General features: G+C 46.5%; 2 protein-coding genes and 1 long non-coding RNA gene across 7 annotated transcripts in view; 2 read left to right on the top strand and 1 right to left on the bottom strand.

The window, feature by feature from the left end:
- Positions 1-26573, bottom strand: part of GRIN2A (glutamate ionotropic receptor NMDA type subunit 2A) — a 366464-nt gene that overhangs the window by 3372 nt on the left and 336519 nt on the right. Inside the window, exon 11 of the mRNA XM_042921276.1 lies at positions 4995-5233. Coding sequence (XP_042777210.1) covers positions 4995-5233 — 239 coding nt within the window. The remainder of the gene's footprint in view (positions 1-4994; positions 5234-26573) is intronic.
- LOC122209434 lies at positions 1099-26573 on the top strand. 5 transcript variants are annotated; one of them, XR_006197596.1, is made up of 5 exons: positions 1099-1500; positions 1749-2039; positions 9775-9983; positions 25583-25670; positions 26541-26573. XR_006197596.1 is itself a non-coding variant. In XM_042921275.1 (4 exons), exons 1-4 carry the CDS (start codon positions 1469-1471, stop codon positions 25591-25593), a joined length of 543 nt encoding a protein of 180 aa, XP_042777209.1. In that variant the 5' UTR covers positions 1099-1468; the 3' UTR covers positions 25594-25801. The 5 variants fall into 5 exon arrangements, 3 of the variants coding, with proteins under 3 accessions (XP_042777209.1, XP_042777207.1, XP_042777208.1); XM_042921275.1 differs by lacking the exon at positions 26541-26573 and having other exon boundaries at positions 25583-25801; XM_042921273.1 differs by lacking the exons at positions 25583-25670; positions 26541-26573 and adding an exon at positions 11610-12472.
- Positions 4932-6016, top strand: LOC122209436. Its single transcript, XR_006197598.1, has 3 exons — positions 4932-5088; positions 5194-5381; positions 5840-6016. It is a non-coding gene; the product is annotated as an uncharacterized LOC122209436 (long non-coding RNA).

The following is a 26573-nucleotide window of genomic DNA, read 5'->3' as shown; positions in this document are numbered from 1 at the left end:
CAGGGTCGTGAGTTCAAGCCCCACATTGGGTATGGAGCCTACTTAAAAAAACATTTTTTTTTTCTAAATCTGTAATTTTGTTCTAATGAGCTCCCCCCACACTGCTAGAGATTTTAAGAACTTCTGTCTCCCCCTTCCCTGACAGAGCAATATGTTAAAACCAGCTGAGATGGGCTGGCTGTCTGTTTGAGGGGGGCCCACAGAGGTGGTCAGGGGGCTGAGTTATGTTTCAGGAGCAGGAGGATGGCTGCTGACTGCTTTTGCTCTTCCCCACTTTGCCCTAGGACTCACAGGATACTGGGAAGGCACTTCCAGCTGCTGGGGTGCAGGGGGAAGCCTCGGAAAGGAGGCCACGCGATGGACCCAGCCCATACCCCAGGCTTGGGTGCTAGTGTTCTCCCACTCAGTTGACCCACCTTCTTGATGGGCTGCTGAGGAGGAGGGGGTGCATATCAGAGACACACAGAAAGAGCCAGAGCCTGGAACCCACTGGAAGTGAGTCCCAGCTCCACCTGTTAGTAGCTCTGTGACCTTGGATAAGCTGCTGCAGCCTAAAAAAAATGTGTTTTAACGTTTATTTTTGAGGGGTGGGGAGGGACACAGGGAGAGAGGGAGACAAGAGAATCCCAAGCAGAGCCTGACGCGGGGCTTGAACCCATGAGCCGTGAGATCATGATCTGAGCCAAAGGCGAAGGGTCAACTGACCGGGTGCCTACCTTTTCTGGTGCCCTTCTTTTCTGTCACCTTTTACTCCTTCACACACTAGCACGAGACCCCACTGCACACTTTACCACGGCTGCAAGAAGACGCATGCTACCCTTTACTACCGAAGGTTCGTTCTCCTCGGACAGCAGCCCAGACCCTCCCTCGGCCCCGCCGTGGCTCTCCTCAAGGGCCCCTGACCCCTCAGAACACTCCTGATGGGGCATGCACCCTACTGCCCTCTGTGGTTCCCTGGAGTCTGGGCTTGACCCCTGATGTATCTTCCAAGGCCTACACGTTTGTGTCCCCCCAACAAATTCACATAATGAGATCCTGACCCTAAAAGTTGATGGTGTTAAGAGGTGGGGCGCCTTTGGGAGGGGGTTAGGTCATAATGGTGGGGCGCTGGCCAGGCAGATGACTGCCCTCGTAAGAGAGGCCCCACATTGCCCATGGCCCTTCCACGTCGTGAGGACACAAGGAGAAGCCTTATGACCCAGAAGGGGACTCTCACTTGACCACGCTGCACCCTGATTTCACACTCCCAGCCTCCAGAACCATGAGAAGTAGGTGTCTGTTGTTCACAAGCCACCTAGTGTGTGGTGTTTGGTGATAGCGGCCCTGGGAGACTGAGGCAGTATCTACTTCTGCTCTCTTGGTCCTGACTGTGGGGGAGCCAAAAGCCCGTCACTGTCCCCAGGATCCCCTCCAAGGAGCCCATGGGACAGGCCGCCATAGTCTCCATCCCGGGGTCTCTGTCTTTGCCATGTCTCCAATTCCTCATCGCCGAAAACCGAGGTGGGTTCTTTTTGCTGGTGACACTATTTTCTTCTAGGGGAGAGGGAGAACATTTTGGAGAGAAAAATTAAGAGCCTCCTGCAGACTAGAGGGCACATTTATTTTTTAACCCGGAAAAGCCAAAGGCCCCAGCTGTGGGAGAAACTGGGTTCTCATGTGAAGTGAACGACTTCTTCAAGCTCTGGCCTGCCCCCTTGGCAGGCCAGGAGTGCCCATATGTCCAATCTGTATTTTGCTGCACTATCCAGGAGCTTCCCAAGGGACATCGAGCCCTTGGGGACACCTGCATGTGTCTGCTGCGTGGCAACAGCGAGGTCCACAGGCTGGGTGTTGAAGGTGCTACCAGAACTGGTGAGTGGAGACCCCTGGCTGCTGTGCAGGAAAACACCTGCCTCGGGTGCAGGCACCTTTCAGAGCATCCTGGATCCACATCCCTACACTCAGAAATGGACGGAAGCATGCGACCCAGCCCGGTGCACAAGACAGTCCTCCTCTTTCCTGCCTTGTTCTGGCATGATAGGTGAAGCAGGAGACATAAGGTGAGGCTGAAAGGGTCCCGTTCCGCCCTTCAGGGCCTCAGTTTCTCCATATCCATAGGATGGGTGTGGTCATGTCACACACACACAGGTGCTGTCAGGATTAGAGATGACAGGGAGATGTCAGTCACCTGGCCCTTACTCGCACGCTGGGCATGATTCATTGTGGGGTTGTGATCTTGGCTTGGTAGGAAAAAGTGGGTTCTTGGCTTGGGGATTCCCCACTGCACGTTTGTTAAAGAAAATGTTTACATGCCTACAACGAGGGCGCTTCTGTTTCTGTGTGTATGGCCTGCTCGGTGTCAAGAATATACATGTAAGCTGGCATGTGTGTGAACGTGCCCATAAGACGAATTTAAGAGATGTGTGTTAGCCCTTGATCAGAAAGGAGGAACATTTTTCTTGAGCAATCTGAAAGCCCTGCTATGCGTGAAATTGGGTGCTGAGCTCATTCTGAGTTCCCTAACAAATGAGAGAGGCAGGAAAAGTATATTAAATATGAAATCTTTCTCCTCACACATATTAGGGCTGCACTTATTTAAAAGATAGTATCTGGGGAGAAGGAGGGTCAGTGCTCAAGTAGCATTCCCTGCAGCCTTTGAGGACACAGGAATGCTGGTGGATGGGAGTCCCCAAGGGGCACAAAAGTCCTTGCAGTGCTCCTGTGAGGCACGGGGTCCTCTCTCCCCCAGGGAGGGGAGACTGAAGTTCAGATTCCAGCCTGTAAAGCTGATGATGCCTACTCCTGTGTGCCCCACTGCCCCCCAATCCTGCTCAAGATGCTTGCAAGGGAAGCAGGGGATTTAGTTCATGCCTCATAATGACGGTCCTCTCAACTGGCTGCCTTAATGGTATCTCAGAGGAAACGCTCTTCGAGATCCAAGCAGGATTTACAAGGAAATGCAACAGTGTGCATTTGCTCATGATAATCCCAGAGTCATTTGGGTATGGAAAGCCTTTAGTAATTGGTGGAGAGAATTAGCTTAAAGTTGGCATAATACCTAGCTAGATGCGTGCACATTGTTATTTTTAAGCAGTCTGTGTTTAGATGCCATCAAGTTAATTAGGAAATATGTATTTGCACAGAATTCAAGTTAAGAGTGCCACTGAACAGAAAACAATAAATCTTCCTCACTAAGCTAATATGTGCCTTCTGAATCTCCCAAGTTCTTAAAATCACCAAATGCTAAGAAAACACAAATTCCTTTAAAAATGATTATTTAGTTTTCCCAATAACCATTAGCATATAAAACCAGGTGTTTGTACCCAAGTGTTTTTCACCATGTTTCATGTCTTAATTCATTAAATTCTTTCAGAGTGAAAACATTCCAAGGTGAGTAAATGGGAGAAATAGGTAGATAAATAAATGGACGGGATGGATGGATGGATGGATAGGTAAATGGGTGTAGGGATGGATGTACAGATGGATGAATGAAATGGGTAGATGGATAGATAAAACAGGTGGGTGGATAGATGAGATGAATGGATGTATGGGTGAAATGGGTGAGTGGATGGATGGATGGGTGAATGGATAGATGGACGGATGGATGGATGAAATGAATGGATGTACGGGTGAAACGGATGGATGGATGGATGAACTAGGCAGATGGATGGAAGAATGACTGATGGGCTGTGAGGTAAATAGATGTTATATTCTGTTAGAAGATGAGTGAAGGATATGCACATATGATGTGACAACAAGATCATGTCAGTTGCACGCACATATGTGTCATGTACTATGATCTGTGTCAAATCTCTTGTGTTGCTTGTATTTGATGTTTGTTGCTTGTGTGGGAACCTGTGCTCTGGCTGGTACCACACCACCTCGGCTCAAGTCCCGGCTCCACCAAGGCTGGGCAGCCGTGGATGATCCTCTGACCTCATTCCCCATCTGTAATCTGGGATGAAGAACAGTTACACGCCTCACAGAAAGGGCTTGTAGGTGAAATGAGATGAAGAGTATGAAGTCCGTACAGGGTGCTTGGCACCTATCTGTGCTGCACAAATACAGGCATTTTCCATGATCGTTGCTATTACTGATGACCCATATGTGCTTTTTTATGGTAATATACACATGCCACATTGTGTAACAGGAGAGGGGTTTTCCTTGCATTGTGGGTGAGTTCGTTATAGCATGTGTGTTTGCAGCTGTAGTTCATGCTGAGTTGAATGTGTATTTTGTTTTCTGTTTGTGCCTTTCTGAATGTGCCTTTCCTCGTGGCCCTTCGTGTCTTTGTTTCGTTGGAGGCTCTGTTGTAATGCAGACGCTCTTTGTGTTTTGTTAGATGTGCGGATGCAGAGCATGGCATGGGATGTATATTTGGTTTTGGCATATGTGTCCCACTGAGATGTGTGCATAAACTGTAACATCCTGCACAGGAATGGTAGTCGTGTCGTAAAGCACATCGGCTGCTCACGGTGGATGCCACAGACTACTTCGTTTGGCCTACGTGGTATTTTGGTGTTGTCTAAAAAAATGGAACTAGTTACTAATATTTAAAGAGTGGGAAGCCTTCACATAAAATCAGATGACTACTTTCTCTCTGACAACCTACAAGACCTGATAATATTGCCCTTGAATTCCCATAAGACAATACTCAGCAGGACCTGAGGACTGCCCCCTCCGGGTGTGGTAGGCATTCTCAAGTGTTCCCTCACCTTGAACCCCAGAGACATTTGCTGTTTTTCATCTCACTGGTGCTATTTTTCTCATGCCCAGCCTGCATTACCCATTTTCCTTCCCTCTCTGGCTTCCGCCGTCACCTGGGTTTGCTACCCCTGGGTTAGGAACACACAGAATCTGGATGCCTTTACGACAAGCCCAACAGGGATTGGTGAGCGAGGGCAGGATGTGCAAATCACCCCCCACCCAGGAGTCCAGAGTCCTCGATTCTCTGGGAGCCCCGTGCTCTTCTGGACCTGCCGCTGCATCGAGAACGAGCTGCCCGAGGTACTGACCCTGCTGATGGAGAACAGCAGCCCCGGCCGGTCGGAGCACACGCCCGTGAAACAGAAGCGCAGCTTCCAGTAGAAGAGGTGTTCCCAGATGAAGGTGATGAGGCTGAGGGCCATGGCAGCCGCCAGCATGTAGAACACGCCCGCCATGTTGTCGATGTCCAGCTGACTGCTCATCACCTCGTTCTTCTCATTGTGGCAGATCCCCGTGAGCCACAGTGTCTCCAGCTCCTCCATCTCGCCTGGACAGAGGACAAGAGCCACAGGCAGTGAGGAGCACGGTATACACTCTGGTTCTGGACACACGCGGGTGACCCACAGCTGGACATGCAACCTGCAGGTGAGTTCCTGATGGCACCATGTCTGCATGCGCTCATTCGTTGGGAGAAGGTAATAACGATAACAATACCTACCTGATCTCGTGAGGAGGATGAAGTGAGATAATGGATAGTTACGTTCAGTCCGGGTCATGTTTTTGTTTTTGTTTTTGTTTTAATGTCATTGCGTTCTGCCCTTCCTGCTTTTCTCTACCTGTGTCTCTGACACCCACCCAAGCCTGGAATAGGGCCCTACCATGGAAAGGCTCATGTTCCAGGTACGACTTCATCACTTCCTAGCTCCTTCAGAACTATATCTCTCCTGTCTATAAAATGGATATAATAATAGTGCATACTTCCTAGACTTCTGGGGAGGACCAAATGAGCTGATGGGTGCAAACTTTCTAAAGGTAGTGCCCGGCTTATGGTAAGTGTTCATAAATAGTAGTGTTCACAGGATGGAAACGCCCAGCACCATGCCTGGCACACGGCAGTCCTCGCATATATGTTGCTTCTTTCATTTTCCTTTAGAACATCTGGGGCTATTCCAGGAAGTCACCCACCACCAGTGCACTTGGGGCAAAAAGCACGAATGGAAAAGAGGCTTCTCGATCAGCTCTGAATGGCTCCTTGCAAACTAAACACCTCGCCACTTGAGCAGGCAGCTAGAGAAGCAGGTGGAGTTTTCAATGGAAAAGAAAAAGTAGGCGTGCGTAGCATTATTTCATCTTTTATGTGTGTTTCATCCAATTGCCATTTAGGAGGAAATTCTCTGATCTAAACGTCTAGCAATTAAACTGTCTAGCAGTTCACGAAACTATGGCACTTACGCTACGATTCAGACTTTAAAAATTATCCTTCAAGGACAGTGAAAATCACAGATGATGTATATAATGTTAAACGGAAAGTATGATTTTGGGGCATGTGTGTGTTATCTAAGATATAATATGAAACAGGCAGAGAAAAGTAAAGGAAATACTGCAAATGTTTCTTTGATTCCCTTTGGAAGAGGTTAGCACAATTAATGCTTTCAAGTTGCTTTCTTTCTCACTCTTGAATGATTTGGCTGAACAGAGCAATCTAGGTGGATAATGATTTTTTTCTGGACCTTTTGAAGATGTTACTGAGTTTTCTTCTGATCTGGATTATAGTCGTTGAGAAGTCGGCGAGTAATCTAACTGTTGCTACCTTCTATGCACTCTGTGCTTTTTCTCTGATTGTTTTTGAGACTTTCATTTTGTCTTCGGTGTGGAATTGAAATGTGGATTTGCTTTAGGATTTTTTCTGCTCTGTGACCCAGTGGCGTTCTTTGACGTGTGACTTATAACTTTAATTCTGGAAAAATCTCACCCATCCTTACTTTGAATATCGACTCTCCCTCTCCCCCCCATTTTTAAAAACTTAATAGAATGTACTTTTTAGAGTAATTTTAGGGTTACGGAAAAATTGAGAAGTTCAGTGGGTACAGCAAGTTCCCATACACTCCTCTCATCCTCCCCCCCGCCCCCCGCCCTGCCTCAGTTTCCTCTATTAACATCTGGCACTGGGGTGGTAATTTTTTTTTAACAATTCATGAACAGGTATTGATACATTATTACTAATTCCACACTTCACATTACGGTTCATGCTTTGTGTTGTATGGTTTTGTGGGTTTTGCCCAATGCTTAATGCCATGTTATCTGCCATTACAGTATGGTATAGAATAGTTTCACTGCCCTAAAATTCCCGTGTGCCCCCGATTCACCTCTCTTCATGCCCCATCCCAACTCCTGACAAGCACTGATCTTTTAATGGTCTCTATAGTGTTGCCCTTTCCAGAACATCCCATACTTGGAACCATAATGCACACAATAGCCTTTTCAGACAGGTTTCTTTCACAGTAACAACATGCATATTTTTTATTTATATTTTTTTAATTAAAAAAATTTTTAACGTTTATTTTTGAGAGAAAGAGAGCATGAGGGGGAGAGGGACCAAGAGAGAGGGAGACACAGAATTGGAAGCAGGCTCCAGGTTCTGAGCTGTCAGCACAGAGCCCGATACGGGGCTCGAACTCACGAACCGTGAGATCATGACCTGAGCTGAAGTCGGACACTCAACTGACTGAGCCACCCAGGTGCCCCAACATGCATCTTTTTTAAATGTGGGCAGTCATCTGATTTATAAAAAGATGCAACAAAATTTAAAATGATACAAAATATCAATTTCAAAACATCAAAAAGTGAGTGTATTTAACCATACTCAGCCCATAACAGAGCAAATGGGTAAGTGGAATAATTCAAGCTGGAGCATATTGCTATACGAACTGGCAGCAGTAAAAGTTGATAAATGAAGGCAGAGGAACTCTATTCAGAATTAGAACCGAGGGGCTTCGTAATCATCTGGCGTCTGTTCCATGTTGTACTTATGGCTAGAAATGCACATGATGGGAACTTCAGAGGTCTTTTGGATCCTTCCTTTAAGCTCCTGGTCAGCAGTGGCTACAGTGCAGGGCTTGTGCTGAGAACAGTATGCATTTAAGTTCCTCCACGTCCTTCCATGGCTTGACAGCTTGCTTTTGTTTGTGAATAATATGCCATTGCATAGATGTACAGTTTGCTCATTCCCCTACTGAAGGATATTTCGGCTGCTTCCAAGTTGGGGCAATTACGAATAATGCCGCCATAAATAACTGTGTGCAGGTTTTGTGTGGACGTATGTTTCCAGCTCATTTGGGGAAAGACCTAGGAGCACGACGGTAGGATTGTGTGGTAAGAAGATGTTTAGCCTCGTGGGCAACTGCCAAGCCCTCTTCCGAAGTGGCCGTGCCATTTCGTGTCCCCTGTTGAGCTCCCGTCACTCCACATCCTCACCAGCATTTCTCATGTTGTCAGTGTTTCAGGTTTTAGCCGTTCTAATAAGGTGCATAGTGGCATCACATTGCTCTGAGCTGCAAGCCCCTAAGGACACGCGACGATTCTCTTTTCTTCTGATTGTGTTTTAAGTATTCTAAACCTTCTCATTCTGTTCTCTAGGTTATTCACTTTGCTTTAGTATTTTCCATTCCTTTATCACTCTGTCCTGTGGTTAGATGCTTCCCGCAGATCTATTTTCCAGCTCATTTATTCTTTCATTAGTAATATTTAGCGTTATGCTGTCATTTAATCTATTCTAGTTCTTATATTCACCTGGCCATTTAAAAATTCTGCCTGTTCGTTTTTATCATAATGTCTCATTCTTCTGTTATGACTTAAAAAAAACTTCTATATTTAATAATTTCAAACCCACCATCTTTCAGATTATTCTCTGCCTTGCCTCCTCCCCCAAGTCCTTGTTGGGATTCACATACGTCTGGTTGCTGTGTGTGCTGACCTCATGGTGGATTTCTTCCTTGTGCTGTTTGTAACTTCTGAGTCTGAGCTAATACTCAGCAGAGGTTGTTTTCCCCCCTAAAGCATGGGGCCCCCAAGCACACTGGGCTATAGGAATGTTCCTACAGTGGGGTCGAGTTAGCTTCTTCTGTGGTTCCCAAGGTACTCCCAAGGTAACAGTTTCTGTATGAAAAAAAAAAAATGTGACTGCCTTTGCCATGCCATTTAGTGTACATTTGGACCTCCATACTCATTTAGGTTTTTAAAAACTATTTATTTTGGGGGGTGGAAAGCACAAGAGGGGAAGGGGCAGAGAGAGGAGAACAGAGGATCCGAAGCAGACTCTGCAGTGACTGACAGCAGTGAGCCCACCGTGGGGCTCTAACCCACAAACCGTGAGATCATGACCTGAGCCGAATTTGGACGCTTCGCCGACTGACCCACCCAGGTGCCCGGATATTCATTTAGGTTTTAATTTCTCACTCAAGAGCTTCAAAGAGATGGCAAGGCGACTTTTACTGCCTTCACTTTTATGGACAGCTTTTTCTAGTCTTTTCACAGATGCGCTGATTCACTGGAGAGCTCAGATTTATGCATCCACATACCTTGGATGTTAAAGCCACGGCCTCCACCCCTGCTGCCTAGGTCCCCTGAGGCTGCCGCACCTCAGCAGGAAAAGTGCCCGTGAGAATATCCCATCCCCTTTGTTTTACTTTCCCTTTGCTCTTTACTGTGCTTTGTGCAAGCACGCATGTGCATATGCATGCGTGCCTACGTATGTGCAGACGTGCATGCGCGGGCGTATGCGTGAGCATGCCTGGAAGGGTGCGCATGCGCAGTCGTGTGTGTGCGCATGCGCCTTCTAATCCTGCGCTGTGATGTGTTTGTAGCCGCAAGGGGGCTGCTGCTGATTTAGTCTCCGTTGTACCACAACCATAGAGGCATGTATACCTCTTGGTATCAGGGCTACAAAAGCATTGCATTTTTGAGGGGAGACAACAGAAAACCTATCCCTTTGTAAGTTCATCACCTACAAGGAAGGGTGCTGGCTCACCAGTGGTGCAGGCTAAGTTATGGGAAGGGACATCTCAGTTTCAATTCCTTTCCTTCCGACAGCCTCCAGAACTTTGCACATGATCACATTTGTCCCGGGATCCTGTGTATCATCATCTCATCGTCTACGCCGGGACGCCGGCACCCCCACCTGCTCATCCAAACCCTTCTACGTTTTGGCTTCCTCTTCTCAAAAACACCAGTGCCGTCCCTTCAAAACTACTGCGTGCTGTTGACTTTCCTCTCCCTTTGGAGTTTGGGAGGACACAAAAGTGAGTCTTCTCACCATGTTTGCGTCCATGTTTTGTATGCCCAGAACAGGGTCAGTCTGGGTAAGGAAGAAACATCATTAGATTCCTTTCATGATGTAAATACAAAGACTGCCTTCTCACCAAACATCTCTCTCTGAATAAGTCACCTCGGTAAACCAGACCCGTGTCGCAAAAGGAGGGCAGACGCACATTTCTCAATCCCAATTACAGCCTGTTCCAGTCATTTTGCAGTCACTCATTTCCTGCCTTGTGGCCTTCTACTAGTTCACTGAACTGTAGTTCAAATACTTTCTTATTTCGTTTTTAATTTACTCAAGTATATTGTAATCTCCTTGGGGGAGATCAGGGACCGTGTTTCATGATTTTGATATTTTTCATGGCCTGCAGCACACAGCAAGCACTGAATCCCTATTTTCTGTTTCTATTTCTTTCCCTGCATCCCGGGGCTTAAATTAGGCAGCACTGCAAACATGTTCAGATCTGCCGGGTGAGTTTTTCTGCCATATAAATAGAGGAAACACAGATCAAAAGGGAGCTTGCCGTGGGCTTGGGAGTAAGAGGCTGAGAAGTATGCATGTCCTCAGCTGGGGTGAAGCGGCGAGGGTCATTTTTCGAAGGAACAGCTCTAAGATGCTCGTTCCACCGTCCGTTTCTTCCATTACAAAGAGGCCGCGATCTTTGTCAATGTGGTCTTGTGAGCTGGTAAGTGGGACAATTAAATCTGTTTCCTGAGGCAGACTCATTCTTGCTGGGAAGACAAAAGCTAAGTGCTCTCCTGGGAGCACAGAGAGCCTGGGCCACTGTGGGTGTGCGGCCAGGCTCCAGTGTCGTCCTCCTCGCACCTGAGAGGACAGGTCCCTGCATGAAGCTGCAACCCCCCCCCCCACACCCCCACCGCCGCATATATACATCTAGGGGCAGGAGGCTCACCAGCACCTGAGGACACCTCTCCATCCATGCATGTCACACCTGTTCGAAAGTTCTTCCTGTATCTGTCTTCAGGGGGCACGATGTTGTCTGCCACAGGTAATCCCTGCCGACCTCTGAGTTCTGTGCCGCCCTGAGGAAGGCTGTAAGGCCCATACACAGAGCAGGCATCCCAGCTCTCTCCCTTCCCAGTGTTGCCATGAAAAGGCAGAGTGGTGGGGCTTTAAGAGGCAGGGGCCAGAAAGATGTAAAATCTAAAAGGGAACAGGTGAGAATAATTGAGACAGAATCAGGCATATGCCTGAGACTTGCTTCCATTAGCTGCTTGGATGATGCTGTGAGGCTGCTGAGCATGTATCCGGCCGCTCACTCAAAAGGTACACGCTCGTTTCTAGTTTGCAAAAAGGAGGCAATGCAAATTCAAATAGACACCTTCCCCAAAAGCACAAGAAAGAACGTTGCACGTAGAAAACACTAGGATGAGCCTCAGGAGGGAGGGCCCTTACCTGACAGGTTTGAGGAGCGAGTCCAGGCATGCTGTCGGGTGGAGACTGCCCGCACTGGACTGCCTTCAGCACTTAGGACCCATTTGACCTTGGTCCCGGTACTCTGCTTGCCTACCCATCCACTCATCCATTCCTTAACCTATCTTCCTATTCTCATATTTAACAAAGTTACATAAATTCCCTTCCATTTCAGGCACTAAGCCAGGATTTTCCAAAATTAACCCATGCAACCCTCATGTCAACCCAATGTGTTTGGAGCCATCACCACACCCATTTTACAGACGCACAGAAAGGAATCTGCGCTCTCTCTCTAGCGCCTACAAGCAGCACGTGACAGCATCTCCTACGAGTCGTGCTGGAGTTCAGTGAGGTCACGTGCACACCCATTGCTCAGGAATCGTTGGAGATACTGTTAGTTCCTGCATGAAGCCAGGGCAGCTGGGGGTGTTGGTGGATCTCATTCCCCCCGCCCTCTGTCTTGCCAATTCGTGGAGTCTGTGATCCCCGGAGGGCACGTCCAGAGAGAAGGCTTCGCCCTCCAAGAGGAATCTGTTATGTCCAAAGTAAGAGAAATCAGTTCCTTATCTGTCCTCAGACTCCTCTGCACTTCCAGAGGGACTGCAGTAGCTTTTCAGATTAGATTTCATTCTGCTCCGTAAGACTGTCTGAGAGCTGAGGGGATTGCATCGGGAAGAGATTTTATAGCATGTGGTGTGCGTAGCCTTCAGACTTCCTGAGCATTTCTCCCCCGAGGTCGCTTGTAAAAAGTTCATTTTGGACCTATACCCTTTAGGCTTTGTGCAGGGCCTGAAAATATGCTGCAGTACATCTTGTGACACCAGCCCACACACAGACCCTCGCTGGCACATATCCACATACTGCTTTTTCTTGGTGTCGGGCCAAAGCACCTGCCCCGAGGCAATGACGCTATGGAAGGATGTAGCGTGTGGTTTGACGAAGCTGGGTGTGATGCCCTCTTTCATTTCTAGTCAAGGAAGCTGATGCTCTTTGGTTCTCCGAAGGCTTCATTTGGTCTTGCCTTACTCCCTCATTCATTTGCTCGCTCATTCATTCACTGAGAAAAGAACATTTTTAAAGCATTTAGATGGGGTGCCTGGGTGGCTTGGTCGGTTAAGCGTCTGACTTCGGCTCAGGTCACGATCTCACAGTCCGTGAGTTCGAGCCCCATGTCGGGCTCTGTGCTGACAGCTCAGAGCCTGAAGCCCGTTTCAGATTCCGTGTCTCCCTCTCTCTGACCCTTCCCTGCTCATGCTCTGTCTCTCCCTGTCTCAAAAATAAATAAAACATTTAAAAAAATTGAAAAAACATTTAGCACGTGGTTGGCGGCATCCCTGTATTTTCATGTAGAGACAAATCCTATGTAGTCTTGGGGTGCCGCTAACTCTGAGTCCTTTGGGAGGGAGGATCCTGCAAACCAGTAATTCTGGCAAGATGAGATGCCTGTGCATGGGGCTGGAGGCAGGAGAAACGTGGGGCATCTGGACATCAGAGAGAGGTGCAGAATTTGCAGGGAGGAAGAAGTGATCCAAGGGGGCCCAATCACAAAGGACCTGGCTTTAGTGTTGAGGAGCTAGGGTGTCCAGGGGGTGGGGGGGACACCGGATGAGACCAGCTGTATGCTTGCTGCATCCAAGATTCTTCAGTGTCCGTCTCCCCACACATAATGTAAGGCAGGCTGTTACAGGTGGGTGGGGTGGCAGATTTGAGTGATGGGGCTACAGTGCAGAGGTCTCCAGTAAATTCCATCCCGGTGACAGAATCACTGTTGGAGTCCTGTCCCGGTCTCGGGGGCAGGCAAGCCATGTGGATGAAACTCTCCTGCTCTCAGGATATATGGTAACTACAGAGAACTCTATCCGCAGGAAATCACTGGTAAGGATCCGTTGTGAATTGTCATCCCCGTCACCAGGGCCCATGACAGTTTACTCTGGATGTACCAGCTGTGTGGTATCATGCTGAAAACTAGCCAGTGGGCACCTCTTCAGTGCAGCTCAGAGGTCTCCACTTGCAGGAAGTCTTCCCTGAATGCACAAGGACATGGGTACGAGATCACGGTTTCTCCTTCCACAACATCCTGGGTCTTTCATCAGCAGAGAATCTGTTGCACTCCAGTATAGTTGCCACTTGCTTCTAAGTCTTCTCCATTGGGAGGTGACTTCATTCCCCCATTTGGGGACTTTATTCAGGGTGGGCATCCTGCCATATTCTTCTTATATCCCCAGTCCCTGGCACAGGGCTCAGCACACAGAGGATCCATACAACTGTGTTGACTGTAGATGACACGAGGCTCCTTTCCTTGATCAGCTTCTGATACACTGGAGCATCAGCATAAGGCAAAGAGAGGAAGCAATCTGTGAAGTCCCAAGCAGAGGGGTCAGGAATCATCTCTGAAGCCCAGAAATCAAGGCCAACTCTCAGGGCAAGAGAGTTCCGATCAAAGATCCTAGCATAGATTTTGGTGGTTCCCCACAGGGAACCAACTTCCATCTATAGCCGAAAGACGTCAGGATGATGTCGCTGCTGATCCCATTAGGGTTTTGCTGTCAATGCCAAGAGGAGAGCTGACCCTGTTTCAATCCTGTTTTCATGTCTTGCCCAGGGACTGGGCACTTCATGTTTCTCAGAAGCCCGAATGGAATTGGAAATGGCAAAGGAACAATTTTCTTTGTTGAAATCTAGGGCACCGTCAATGACAGGCTCATGCTCTCGACGATAACAGATTCGGTCACTGTGAGCTCTGAACTGTGGTCCCCAGAGTGAGGACAGCTTGGGGTCTGCAGGGTTGACACCACGTGTTCTTTGTCCAGTTGCCCTGGAAGGAAACTGCTGTCAGGTCTGGGATGGAGTCTGTGGGCCTGGAACAGAGTGAGGTCAGCTAGATCGTTCGATTACTGACCTTGGTGCCTTACCTTTGTTAATTTTACATTCTTGACTCAAAGCCAGGTGACCTTGGATCTGGAAATCGCATTCCAGAGCCTAGGACCTCTGTATCCATGACCTATGAGGGTCAATGAACAATTTGCTGGAGAGAAAAAATTAAAAAACCTTCGGTGATGGTGATAGTACAAGAACCTGGACACAAATAGACTAAATCTGGAAGATGCATCTCCCTTATTTAAGTGTCAGAATATTCCATTTCTGTATAATGCTGAGAAGTCACAAAAGCAACATAAAAATAGGGCCAAGCTTAAAAGTATCCAGTCAGATGCAGAGACAGGCTGTCTTTGGCATCAGTGTTTTACTACCACCTTCCAGCTGAGGTCTCTGCTCTGTGGACAGAGCCAGGAGCACTGCATGAGGCAGTGCTGCTGGTCGCCATCTGGCTGAGATTTCACAGGCCACACGATCAGCGGTGCACTGTGGACTTGGGGACTTGCATGCACACAGGTCCCCAGCCTGTGTGTTCCTGAAGAAGGAGAAGGAAGAAGAGTCTAGAGATTGTGCAGCCCATCAAACATCAGACAACATACATGGTCGCAATTCTCCAACACATGGTGGGAGTGGGGAGAACTAATTCTCTAGAGTAAAACTGCAGAAAAATGGCAAGATGTCCAGGAAATCCTGTGCGGGCCAAACACCTGTGGAGTCTGCTTAATGCATGTGCCTCACACATGTATGGATGGCCAAGGTGCCATGGCTTAGCAGGCATATGCACTTGTGAGCATAAATGAATTCACAGTAACTTTTTGACAACTGTTCATTTCCCCCATCAATAGTCCTGAAAGTCCTATGACTCATCTTGTATGAGGGCTTTTTAATACCACAAGGAGGTCCTTGTGTCTTAAAAGGCCCTAGACATAAGCGGCCGGCGCTGGGGGGCAGGTATAGAAAAGGACAGCAATAATCCCACATGCCAGGTTGAGGAAGATCTTTGAGGAAGTAAAATGGTATTGCAACTTCCTGGTTTCCTTTTTATTGAAGGGTGATCAAAAGACTACCCGAGACTGTGGAGTCCTTAAGCAAAGGGGATCCCATCCATTGTCCGTTGTACCCACATTCCTCATCCTCAAGGACAGGGCAAGGACTTAAAGGGCATCAAGACTTGGTTGTGGCATGGAGGAGAAAAAGGAGGAGAGGTAGGAAGGAAATCGGAAGGGAGGGGAAGGAGAGAAGAAGAGAAGGAAGAAGGAGAATGGAGAAGAACAGAAAGGGGTATAGACCTTTCTAGGAAGTCCCCTGTATCTGCTGTCACTGCTGTCCATAACCAGAGTGGAAGGAAGACCAGTCTGTTGATGGACAGGGTGGGCTACAACTTAAGACAGCTCTGAGACGACTTTGATGACAGCCCTCTTCCTCCATTAGGAGCAGCAGTGTTCCTCTGGCCTCCTCTTTCTTCTCCCAAGTCTGAAGTACCAGATAGGGGTGAGACCGTTGCCAGAGAAGAGTGGGAGAGTGGACAGAGATGGTTAGATTAGATGTCAACTCAGGAAAGTATGTGGGGCAGACACCACAGTCCTCTTGCTCCACTCTACACAAGAAGGAAGGAAGATGGAGAAGGAATTGGGGGTCTCTAAACTATGAGCTATGATCGTACAAGAACATCCAACCAGTGCCATAATGCACACACCTAGCGATCAGTTATACAAGCCCACTTTGCCTCTCTCCTAGAAGGGAGAAACAGGGCACTCAGAAGTTTCCAGAACCACACGCTCTGCTGATGGGAACATAAACGGGTTGTACTTTCCCTGCAAATTGTTTGGAAGTGTCTACTGGAACAGAGTATATGCACACTCTATGACCCAGCAATTTCATCTGTAGGTATATTCCCAATTAAGTGCCTACTTGCACCAAAAATGTACACGAATGTTCAAAGCAGACAAAATTGCAAAATAACGCAAATGCCCATCGACAACAAATGTATAAATAAATTTCAGTATGTTCATATAACAGAACGCCATGCAGTCCTAAATAAATGATACGCTTTAGTTATATGCATTACTATAGATTAATGTCCTAAAAAAGTTCAAAAGGAGGCAAAACCTGTCCGTGTTCATGAGGGGCAGAGTGGTGGTCACTGTGGGGGGAATACTGGCTGCAAGGGATTTTCTAGGGTGCTGGTCATGTTCTAGATCCTCATCTGAGTGGCAGTTACACAGCTGTATAAAAATTAATTGGACATGGAGATTTTTTCAATATAATGAACATATGTTCTAATTTACAGAGAGAAAAAATGGGCAGCCATGGCAAAGTAGAGGTGTAAAGCATTCTTCCATTTTGGGGGTCAAGAGAGAAGATAGCAGAACAAAAAAGACTTTCTAAACCAGAAAGAAAAAAACCCTCATTTTTTTTAAGAAACATGAATTTTTTTTTTTTTTACAAAGAATAAGTTCTTAAAGGATAAAGAGGAATGAGTTAAATTAAATTCTTCCATATTGTTGGAATTATTTTAAAAGAACATTTTGGACTTTAATGATTGAAGCCAGAAGCCACCAATCTTTCTATAAAGGTCTAATTAGTAAATATTCTCAGCTTTGTGGGCCATCTGGTGTCCGTTGTAACTACTCAGCTCTGCCCCTGCAGGACAAGAACATCCTCAGACACACATGGTGAATAAAAAGGATGTGTCTGTGTTCCAATAAAACTTTATTGACAAAAACAGGCAACAGGCCAATGCGGGCCATAGTTAGCAGAATCCTGATTTAAGCAATTTAAAAAAATGGAAAAAAAATTTTTTTAAAAAGTATATATATGAACAAGAATAAATCCCAATTTAAGGAGACGCTTATCACTGTTATGATCTATGATAACTTGCTGAGTACTTACCATTTCATGGGTAACATACCTAGCAGTTCTCATACATTATACGATTCAACTTGGTGAGGTCGGTGCCATTATAATCCCTAATATAAAGAGGAATGTGGCCCTTACAAAGGATAAATAACTCTCCCTAGACCGTGGAGCTAGAAGACATCAGTTGTTCTATTTGAACCCAAAGCCTTTGGTCTTCACTAGACCCCGTGTTGCCACATTTATGACTTTTTTTGTGTGTGAAATATTACAACTAGAGTCTTAATAAATTACTTAGATACACAAACTGTCCATAAAAATCTTTATGTAAAAATAGTTAAATGTTCCAAAAAGAGGAAAAGACAACTCTTTTTTTTCCCATTTTCACTGCTAGTCAAAGGAACTCAAATTAAGGCAACTCTAAGATAGCACATGCTCCTTCTAAAACAGCAAAAAGAGCCATAATGCTCGAAGCTGCTTGACTGTTTTAAAACTGGTACATTGGTGCGTTATTAATAGTACTTTTAGATGGAAACAAACTTTTGGGGTATTAATAGGATACTACAGATCAAGACTCCTAGACATGGTTATAGCCATTAACCCTTTGAATTCTACCTCCAAGGGTCTGTTACAAATAGACAATTAAAAAAAAAAATAGGCATGGGGGCCCCTGGGTGACTCAGTCAATTAAGCATTCAACTTTTGGTTTTGGCTCAGGTCCTGATCTCCTGGTTTGTGAGTTTGAGCCCTGTGTTGGGCTCTGTGCTGACAGTGAAAAGCCTGCTTGGGATTCTCTCTGCCCTTCCCCTGCTCACACGTGTGCTCTGTCTCTCAAAATAAATATTTTTTAAAAAGGGAAAATAATGTAATGAATTATGGTTTCATAATGGTTATAACATTTTATACACAATTGGAAAGAACCGTGAGGACTAGACGATGTAATGACCTGAAAAAAAAAGTTTAAAATACAATGTAAATGAACACAGTGGAATATAAAAGCGTATATAACCAATGCTTATATATTTACAGCAGTGTTTCTGCATGAAAAAGGACCAGGAGGTATAGCTAAACTGAAAATAATTCTGTTGAGGTAGTAGGCTGGGAAATTTTGTATGGACATTAGATTGCCTTTCCAAATACGGGTTTTACAAAACGTAGACGGAAAGGGATTCGGGGCCACTGTTTATGCATCCTGTAATTCCCACATTGGGTTCTGTGACATCAGGGTTTGACTTACCAGCAAGCTATTCATTATGTCTTATTTCAACTCTGACGGTTGTCTTGACATTTGACTTTCCCTGGTTTGAGCGATTCACTGCTTGTCAGGCACGAATTTGGCACTGCTGACCTTGTTCTAATCCTGGCATCAGATTGATAATAAACACTGCAGCTCTGAATCTCAAGGGACCTATTGGGAAATTCACTGCTAACTTAGGCATATGAAACCCCTCCAGCACAGAGGGAAAGTCAATGGCCCTCCAGGATATTTATGGATTTTATCTGTTTCTTAAGTAAGTGCTGCTCCATTATTATTCCAAATATGTCTCTAGTTAAAATTAGGAGGGAGATAAACAAGTCTAATTTTTATGGTACCATCTGGTCACAGGCCAATGAAGAACCACTTAAACCCTTTATGGCTAATGTAGGCTTAGGACTGACACATTTCTTCCTTTCAGAACATTTCATTTCTGAATGCATGGTTTGCCGTGCGGTTACATTTTACATCCTAGGAGGGTCAAAGTGACTTGGTTGCTGGGGCGTCCAAATGGCCATCGATCACCACGCCCTATGGGTGGATGGCATCAAAGCTGCCATTCTGTGTATGAGTGACGTCTGTGTGCCTGTCACAGTCATCCACGCACAGGATGTCCCTGTGTTCCATACTGTGGTCGCTGTGCAGGCTGACGCTTACACGTTCTACAGCACTTACTTCTTGCGTTTTCACCATCTCCAAGGTCTCTGGATATGGAAACCCAGCTAAGAGCCTTGAGAGACGAGACTGGAGAGAACTCACGGTGAAGACCCAATTTCATGGACCCCACACGAGTGATCTGTTGGCCCCCGGCCTCTGTCCAGTACTGACCAATCAGAGATGCATGCTACTAAGGGCTAAATACTGTTATTCTAAGGAGTGGTTCTTAAATCTTACTGCGTTTTAGATATCCCAGAGAGGATGTGAAAAAATGCCCCATGGGGTAAGAATCAGGTATCTATATTTTCCACACGTTCTCCAAGAGAGTCTGACGGACACAGTGTGCCACGAAAGCACTTTGTAAGGAAAGTAACTATTAAGAGCAATAGAGCAGGAACCTCTAATCATTTTTATATTCCACCACCTGGAGCTCAGAAGCTGCTCAGTTATTGTTTGTGAATGAGTGTCTAGAGGCAGACTGAATGAATGAATGAACAACTGGGTTAATAAATCAGGGGGCTTTGTCAATGGCACCCGGTCTTGCTAACTTGATTATAAAGTTCATGATTTATAGAGTAGCCTAGCTCAGCCCAAACTGTGATTTCTGCCTTTGAAGTCTCAATTTGATTAAAACACGTTTAGCAAGGAACAATAACCTTCTGAAATGCCGGGGATTATGCAGCTCCGAGGAGCTCTGTGGGGAACAAGCAATTCCGGCAACCAGGACGGGTCTTTGTGAACCTGGAGAGGCCTCTCTGCAAGCCTGTATCGGGGCCAAACATCTGACTCCTCTTAATTACACCCTGTCCTTGCTCCATTCCTTTTCGTCTCTGGCTTCTGGGTCCTGAGTTTTCCCCAAACTGCCAGGGTTGAATGATCTCAAAAATTAGGCTAAGCCTGTCCCCATGGTGCCGGGGCCTGGGGCATGGACAAGTCTCCTTCTCCGTGGAAAAATGGGGAAAAAAAGCATAGGTCGCTTGCTCGCCTACCCTCAACCTCTGTTGCCAAGTTATTCTGCCCAGTGTCATCTGCAGGGAACCGATGCTGTGCCTTCAGTGCAAGAGGAATGAACGCTGAATATGGATTCTGGCCAATCTGCATTTAAATCACAGCTGTGACCCTTTCCAGATGGGAAGCCTGCGGTAGAGATGTCGACGAGGGTTGGGAGTAGACAAAAGGAGAAGCAGTACTACAACATGGTTAAAGCCAAGGCCCTGTGGCCCGTTTGCCTACATTCCGATCCCAGATCTGCCACTTAGGAGCTTGTACATATTCCTTGACCTGCCTGTGACTCAGTTTCCTCATCTGCAAACAGGCGTTAATGATCATAACTCATGCCATTTAGCCATTGTGAGGACTGGGTAAAATTAATACCTAGACAGAATGAGATTGTTCTGTGACCCATAGGTCTCCCTCCCTAAGTGTCATCTCTTACTATAAACATCTATAACACCAGTGATCATGGTGGCTGTTGACCCACGGAAGCATTTAGAGAAGTGGAAACTGTCTCTTCCCCTGAAACGGGGCTCTCGGATCCTCGGCATCTCCTCTCCTCCAACTCCTCCCTGCTCACCCACCCCAGCCTTATTCTGGCATTTATCTCTTTAAACCGGTTGAAGCTGCTGGTTGCACTAGGGTGTTGCTGAGTCATCTGAGGACACGGGGACCTATGTCACGAAGAACTGCGGGCAGAGAGGCCAGCGGGAGACAGATTAGAGGCCTCCGAGGCAGGAGTGAGTCAGCCCGTGGTCCGCGCCTCGCTTCTGAGTGGAGCCGGTCGAGACGGGGCGGCCGTGGGCTCTCAGCCTTTTCCAGTTTCCACCGCACCGAGGCTAATTGCTCAGCGGAACAAATGCAGCTCCCTCCGTAGATGCCCGGGCTGAGTCCTGCCTCCCTCTGGCCTGCTCTCCGTGGCTCCTCTGTCTCCTCCTCCCTCCCCTTCCTTCCTGTCTCCTTCCTGTTTGACTCTTTTCTTTATCATTCCTCCCTGCTCTGATTTCTGGCTTCCCTTCCTTCCTCTTTTCCCACCCTCACCTCCCCCTTCCCTTAGGAGAACTGGAAAACCTCCAGTTTTAAGTCTTCTCTGCCCTCTCGTCTTTCTCCAGACAGCCCAAGACCAGGAGCCATCACACTTTTTCTATGAAGGGCCAGACAGTAAATATTTGGAGCTTGGCAGTCTGTGCGGCTGCTCTCGTGGCATCTCGACTCTGCCGCTGCAGGGTGAAAGCAGCCACGGGCAGTATCTGAGTGAATGGAGATGGCTGTGTTCCAATAAAACTTTATTTTCAAAAACAGGCAGCGGCTGGATTACACGCCATGGCCATAGTTGGCCAAACCCGGGGGAAGATACTATTTCTCCTGTTTACTTCCTTGATGCAGAGACCACAAACTCGTTAACAACCGATGATCCATTTAGGTGCTAAAAGCTAGGAAATATATAATTTTGCCAGTTATGTCCATCCCAGAAATTCGAGTTAAAAAGACGAGTGCAAGACAGATATCTGACTAGAAGAGCACACAGATTCAACAAGGCAAGAATTTGCCTCCATCTTATAGTGAATGAGGGGGTCAGAGGCTTGGGGAGATTTTCATACTGCACAGTGATTGAGTGATTACTTTTTGCGACTCCCTCCCTAGAGAGGCACCTAATGTCCTTCCTAAAGAAAATGGCATCCCCTTCATCAGAAGAGATATTTGATGAAGTCAGCCCTGTAAAAGTGTGCCTGTAGTGTTTTCTTTAAAACAATGTTTGTTTATTTTGAGAGAGTGTGAGTGGGGGAGGGACACAGAGAGAGAGGGAGAGACAATCCTAAGCAGGCTCTGCATTGTCAGCGCAGAGCCCAACACGGGGCTTGATCTCACAAACTGTGAGATCGTGACCTGAGCCGAAACCAAGGCTCGGACAGTTAACAGACTGAACCACCCAGGTGCCCCCGCCTGTAGCGCTGGCACGCACCAGTGAGTTCTGTGTCAGCACCAAGCTCAGTCGTGGGTCCTAAGGGAGACAAAGGGGCAGCAAGAACGGACACGATAGCGTCTGCCCTCCAGGGACTGAGAACGCAGTGCCCCTTAGTGGCACAAGGAAGTGGGGAGGTCCGCAGTGAGCAGGCATGTAATACGTGCCAAGCACTAGATTAGTTTGTGTTTGCTTTCACATAAGCCCCAAACAGCTCCAATAGAGAGGTAAGGAAACTGGAACGCCGAGAAGGTAATTTGCCCAAGATCACACAGCGAGGGAGTTGGGGAACCTTCCACCTTTCCCCTTCACGCGTGATGCTCTGCCGAAGGCCACCAGAACGCCGTGAGCGCGGCGCTAAAGGGGGTCACGGTTTATGAACGCTATCTAGTGGAGAGCTGTGGTCTTTAAGGAGACCTTAAAGGGGGACACGTGGGCTGAAGGGTAGGTCAGACACCCAATCATCAAACGGGTTCAGGAGCAGATTGGAAGAAGGAACTCCATTTTTAAAGGGGGTTTCATGCAAGAGTCCGTGCTTATCTGAAAAAACTTCGGTAGAATTTGAGACACTGCAGAAAGTTGAATGAGGAAAATGTTTAGGGGTCCCTCACTGATCTCCTCAACCAGCGCTGCCCACGCATTCCTAAGTCAGCCTAAGAAGACAGGCCAGGCCACCCAAGCTGTGGGGGTGTCCAGCTCTCCCCAAGACTCGGACGTGAGCGCAAAGATATTAAGCTGGGAAGTTGGACTAGGGCGGGGAGGAGGATATTAACGACCCATCCAGTGGCTCAGAGCAATTTATGAGAATCCTAATTAGATACACAAAGAGCTTCTGCAATCACAAAACCACTCTCTACTCTGGCTGGCAGCATGGGGTCCCTTCCCACCCAAACCCACCCTGCCTGCTTCACTGAAAGAGAGGCCAACAGATAAAAGAATTGGGAGCACTGACAGACCCACTCAGAAGTAGGGAGTGGGCTTCCCCACCAACTCCCTCCAGCACTCCCCAGTCCAAGGTCTGTGAGCACTGTTCTCCTGGAGTGGTGCTTTCCAAAGCTTTAGAGAGTCTATTGTAGCAAGACGTCTGACTGACACAAGAGCAGAGTGTGCGGACCCTTCTAATCTCACATCAATCTGGATGAGTCTTTAAAACGATTGCTGGTGGGGGCACCTGAGTGGCTCAGTCGGCGAAGCGTCCGACTTCAGCTCAGGTCATGATCTCACGGTTCGTGAGTTAGAGCCCTGCATTGGGCTCTGTGCTGACAGCCCAGAGCCTGGAGCCTCCTTCAGATTCTGTCTCCCTCTCTCTCTGCCCCTCCTCACTCATGCTTGGTCTCCCTCTCTCTCTCTCAAAGATAAATAAACATTAAAAAACAATTTAAAACGACTGCTTGCAAAGTTGCAGTTACAAAGGGGCAAAGGGCCCCCAACGTACCTGTCCAAGTGAAACGATATATATGGTATCTTTCAAATATGTCACATATGATATCTGTCATACGTGCTCAGATAGGATATAACTGGGGTCACTAGTTTTAAACTGGGAGAGTCCCAACAAAATGGGTTGAGTTAATCACCCTATTAATGCAATATTAACACAGGGGCTGTATGTGTCATACCTCTCAAATATTTGACATGATATCTATCATATAGATGTAGATATAAGTGCAGTGAAATACAGCATATAGCTTATAAAGATGTACGATATACATACATATATTTGGTTTTATTTGTTCGGTGAACTCGGACGAGATACCAGGGACAAGTAATGTATTTCTGGGTTTAAAAATAAACCAACAGCCATGAAAACTGAGCCAAGTACAAAGAGGAAGATTAAATGTGTCTCTGTGCTAGAGCATATTATTTATAGCTAAGGTGATCTGGCCACTAGCAACCGAGGATTTGCCCCTGGAGCATGGCCCCTGAGCAAGACGATCAGAACCGGAGTTACACGAACCATAAAAAAATCCATACAGGGTGTTGTCCATAGACCAGGAGCAGCTTGTTAGAAATGCAGAATCTGACCCCTGCGCTTGCTTCCCCCATCCCCCGACTGACCCACCGAACCAGAATCTGCACTTTAACAAGATCCCCAGGTGATTCCTGTTTACGTCAAAGTCTGAAAGCTCTGCCTTGGCTCTCTTAACCCAACAGAGCCTCATTTTCCTGCTCTGCAAAATGGGGATAAGATCTGCCCCAGAGTAATGTGTGAAGGGCTGCTAAGAATATTTGTGAGGTACTTGGCCCTGTGCTGGGCCACTGACAACAGGCTCCAACAACTGTTTTCCTTCCTTTTCCCAACATCACTGGCTGCTGAACAGTATTATCATACAGTCTTGTTCTCCTCAATATCTACTTGCTGGCCTCTATACGCCCACAGGGCTTTAACCTCTATGATCTTCCATCCATCTCTTCAAATCCCAGGATCACATTTTTAAAAAGTACAAAATCCGTAAGATTGATGGGACCTAACATCTCTCATTCAACCTCTCCTGTGAAGCCAGAAATGCCGTTTTTTAGGTCCCAGACTTACTTACTCTTTATTTCTCACTCAAGTGTCACCTTTTAGGTGCCAGGGAGATACCAGATACTCAACAGATATTTGCCACTTGCTGGATGAATTAATGAATGAGGCTCTATGAACTCAGGCCATTCTATTTTTTGTCTAAATCTTACTATACCTATTCTTTATGACTTACTCTGCCTTTTCATTCTTCCATTAAAAAACTCAAGTGTATCCCATATTTCCTCTGGACTCCTCTCTCACCTATCCAAGATACCTAAGAATATATAGCCACATATATGTATATGTTACTTCATATTTATGAATTATTATAATAAGCTTGCATCTTGACATTAGATATTTTAAGTTTGTACATTGCCAACCAACTGGACTGTAAGTTCCCTGAAGGAGAGAAGAAAAAGACCATGACATTCCCCTCTAGGAAAGTGTGTTTCCCAGTAAATGTTGGATACTGATGATCAATGCTGAAAAGTACTCATGAGTGTTGTTACTAAAGTACTGAGAAGCAAAGATCCCCGTGGGGCACTCCACTATTTCAGAAAGGATACAGCAATCAGACAGGAAAAGGAAGGCGAGCTCTTATTGGGATTCTGCGTACCTCTTAAGGGAAATCAGCAGTCCATCTCCTAGGGAAATGCCTGGCAGGCTTCACGTAAGAGGCTCCCCCAATAACTAAATGCTCCACTCAAAGGTTGTATTTACACAGCTCATTAGGAGAATTTTTTATACTTTTAACGCACATTAGACTCGTAATCGTCCACCAAAGCTACTCTATAACAAGAGATAAACACTCCATTCTAGAGGATGAATAATAATTAGGTACTGCTTAGCACTGTGCTCTTTACAGGTCTAATTTTAGAGCATAATTAATCCTGCTGAAGCTGCATAAGTGAAATATTTATGCAGTTGTGTTAATTCATGTATTTACTCCTAGAGAGACATTCAGAATTGGACGTGCCTTTGCGAGAAGATTATCTTAAGACACCCCCTGGAGCAACGTCATTTTCTCTCTAATGTCTTTGCTTCCAGATGGCCTCTAGAGATGAAGCCGAGAAGACACGTGTCCCAATCCTGACAGTCTGACCGGGAAAGCAATGATTGAGGACAGAAAATATGTGTAAGAATCTAGATGCTCTGCTACTACCAGGAACACACTTTTGACCTATCTGGATGCCTGTATTTTGTACTTTTTATTTGCCACAAAGAGCGCATTTTATGTTCGGCACCATAAAGGTTGTTTCCATGATACTATTAACCACCAATACGATACTAAATAGGCTACACTGAATATTGGAGTTGTGGATGGACAACAATGAGGAGGAGGTGGAGACTGGTAATGATGAGGATGGTGGTGACGATGATCATGCTGGTGATAAAATGGTGATGGTGGTGATGGTGATGATGATGATGATGGTGGTGATGGTGATAAGGACAGTGATGATGGTGATGGGGATGGTCGTGATGGTGATGATGGTGATGGGGATGGTGGTGATAAGGACAGTGATGATGGTGATGGGGATGGTGGTGATGATGGTGATGGGGATGGTGGTGATAAGGACAGTGATGATGGTGATGGGGATGGTGGTGATGATGGTGATGGGGATGGTGGTGATTAGGACAGTGATGATGGTGTTGGTGATGATGATATAATGATAATGATGGTGATGACGATAATGGCGATGGTCCTGATGATGATGGAGATGATGATGGTAATAGCTTGCATTTATTGAACCACTTCTATTTCCAGGTGCTGGGCCTAGCTAAGCTCTTTACAGGTATCCTTTCATTTCATCCACATGCCAGACTTATCAAGGAAATATTTCTGCAAGCGTTCATTCACAGATGAGTAAACTGAGGCTAAGGAAGATCACCCCCTTCATAGAAGTATTTGTCAGTGGGGCAAAAGATTTCAGTTCAGAGATATACTAGATTACTTCTTCCTGAAGGGTCTATAAATCTCATGGATACAATTATCCAACTTTGATAGACATCGTTGGGAATTAAATGAAACAGGAGTGTG

Source organism: Panthera leo, chromosome E3 (assembly GCF_018350215.1).
Source record: "Panthera leo isolate Ple1 chromosome E3, P.leo_Ple1_pat1.1, whole genome shotgun sequence".
NCBI classification, from domain to species: Eukaryota; Metazoa; Chordata; class Mammalia; order Carnivora; family Felidae; genus Panthera; species Panthera leo.
Note: the sequence above shows the minus strand (reverse complement) of the source record. Positions and strands in the feature narration are given on the sequence as shown.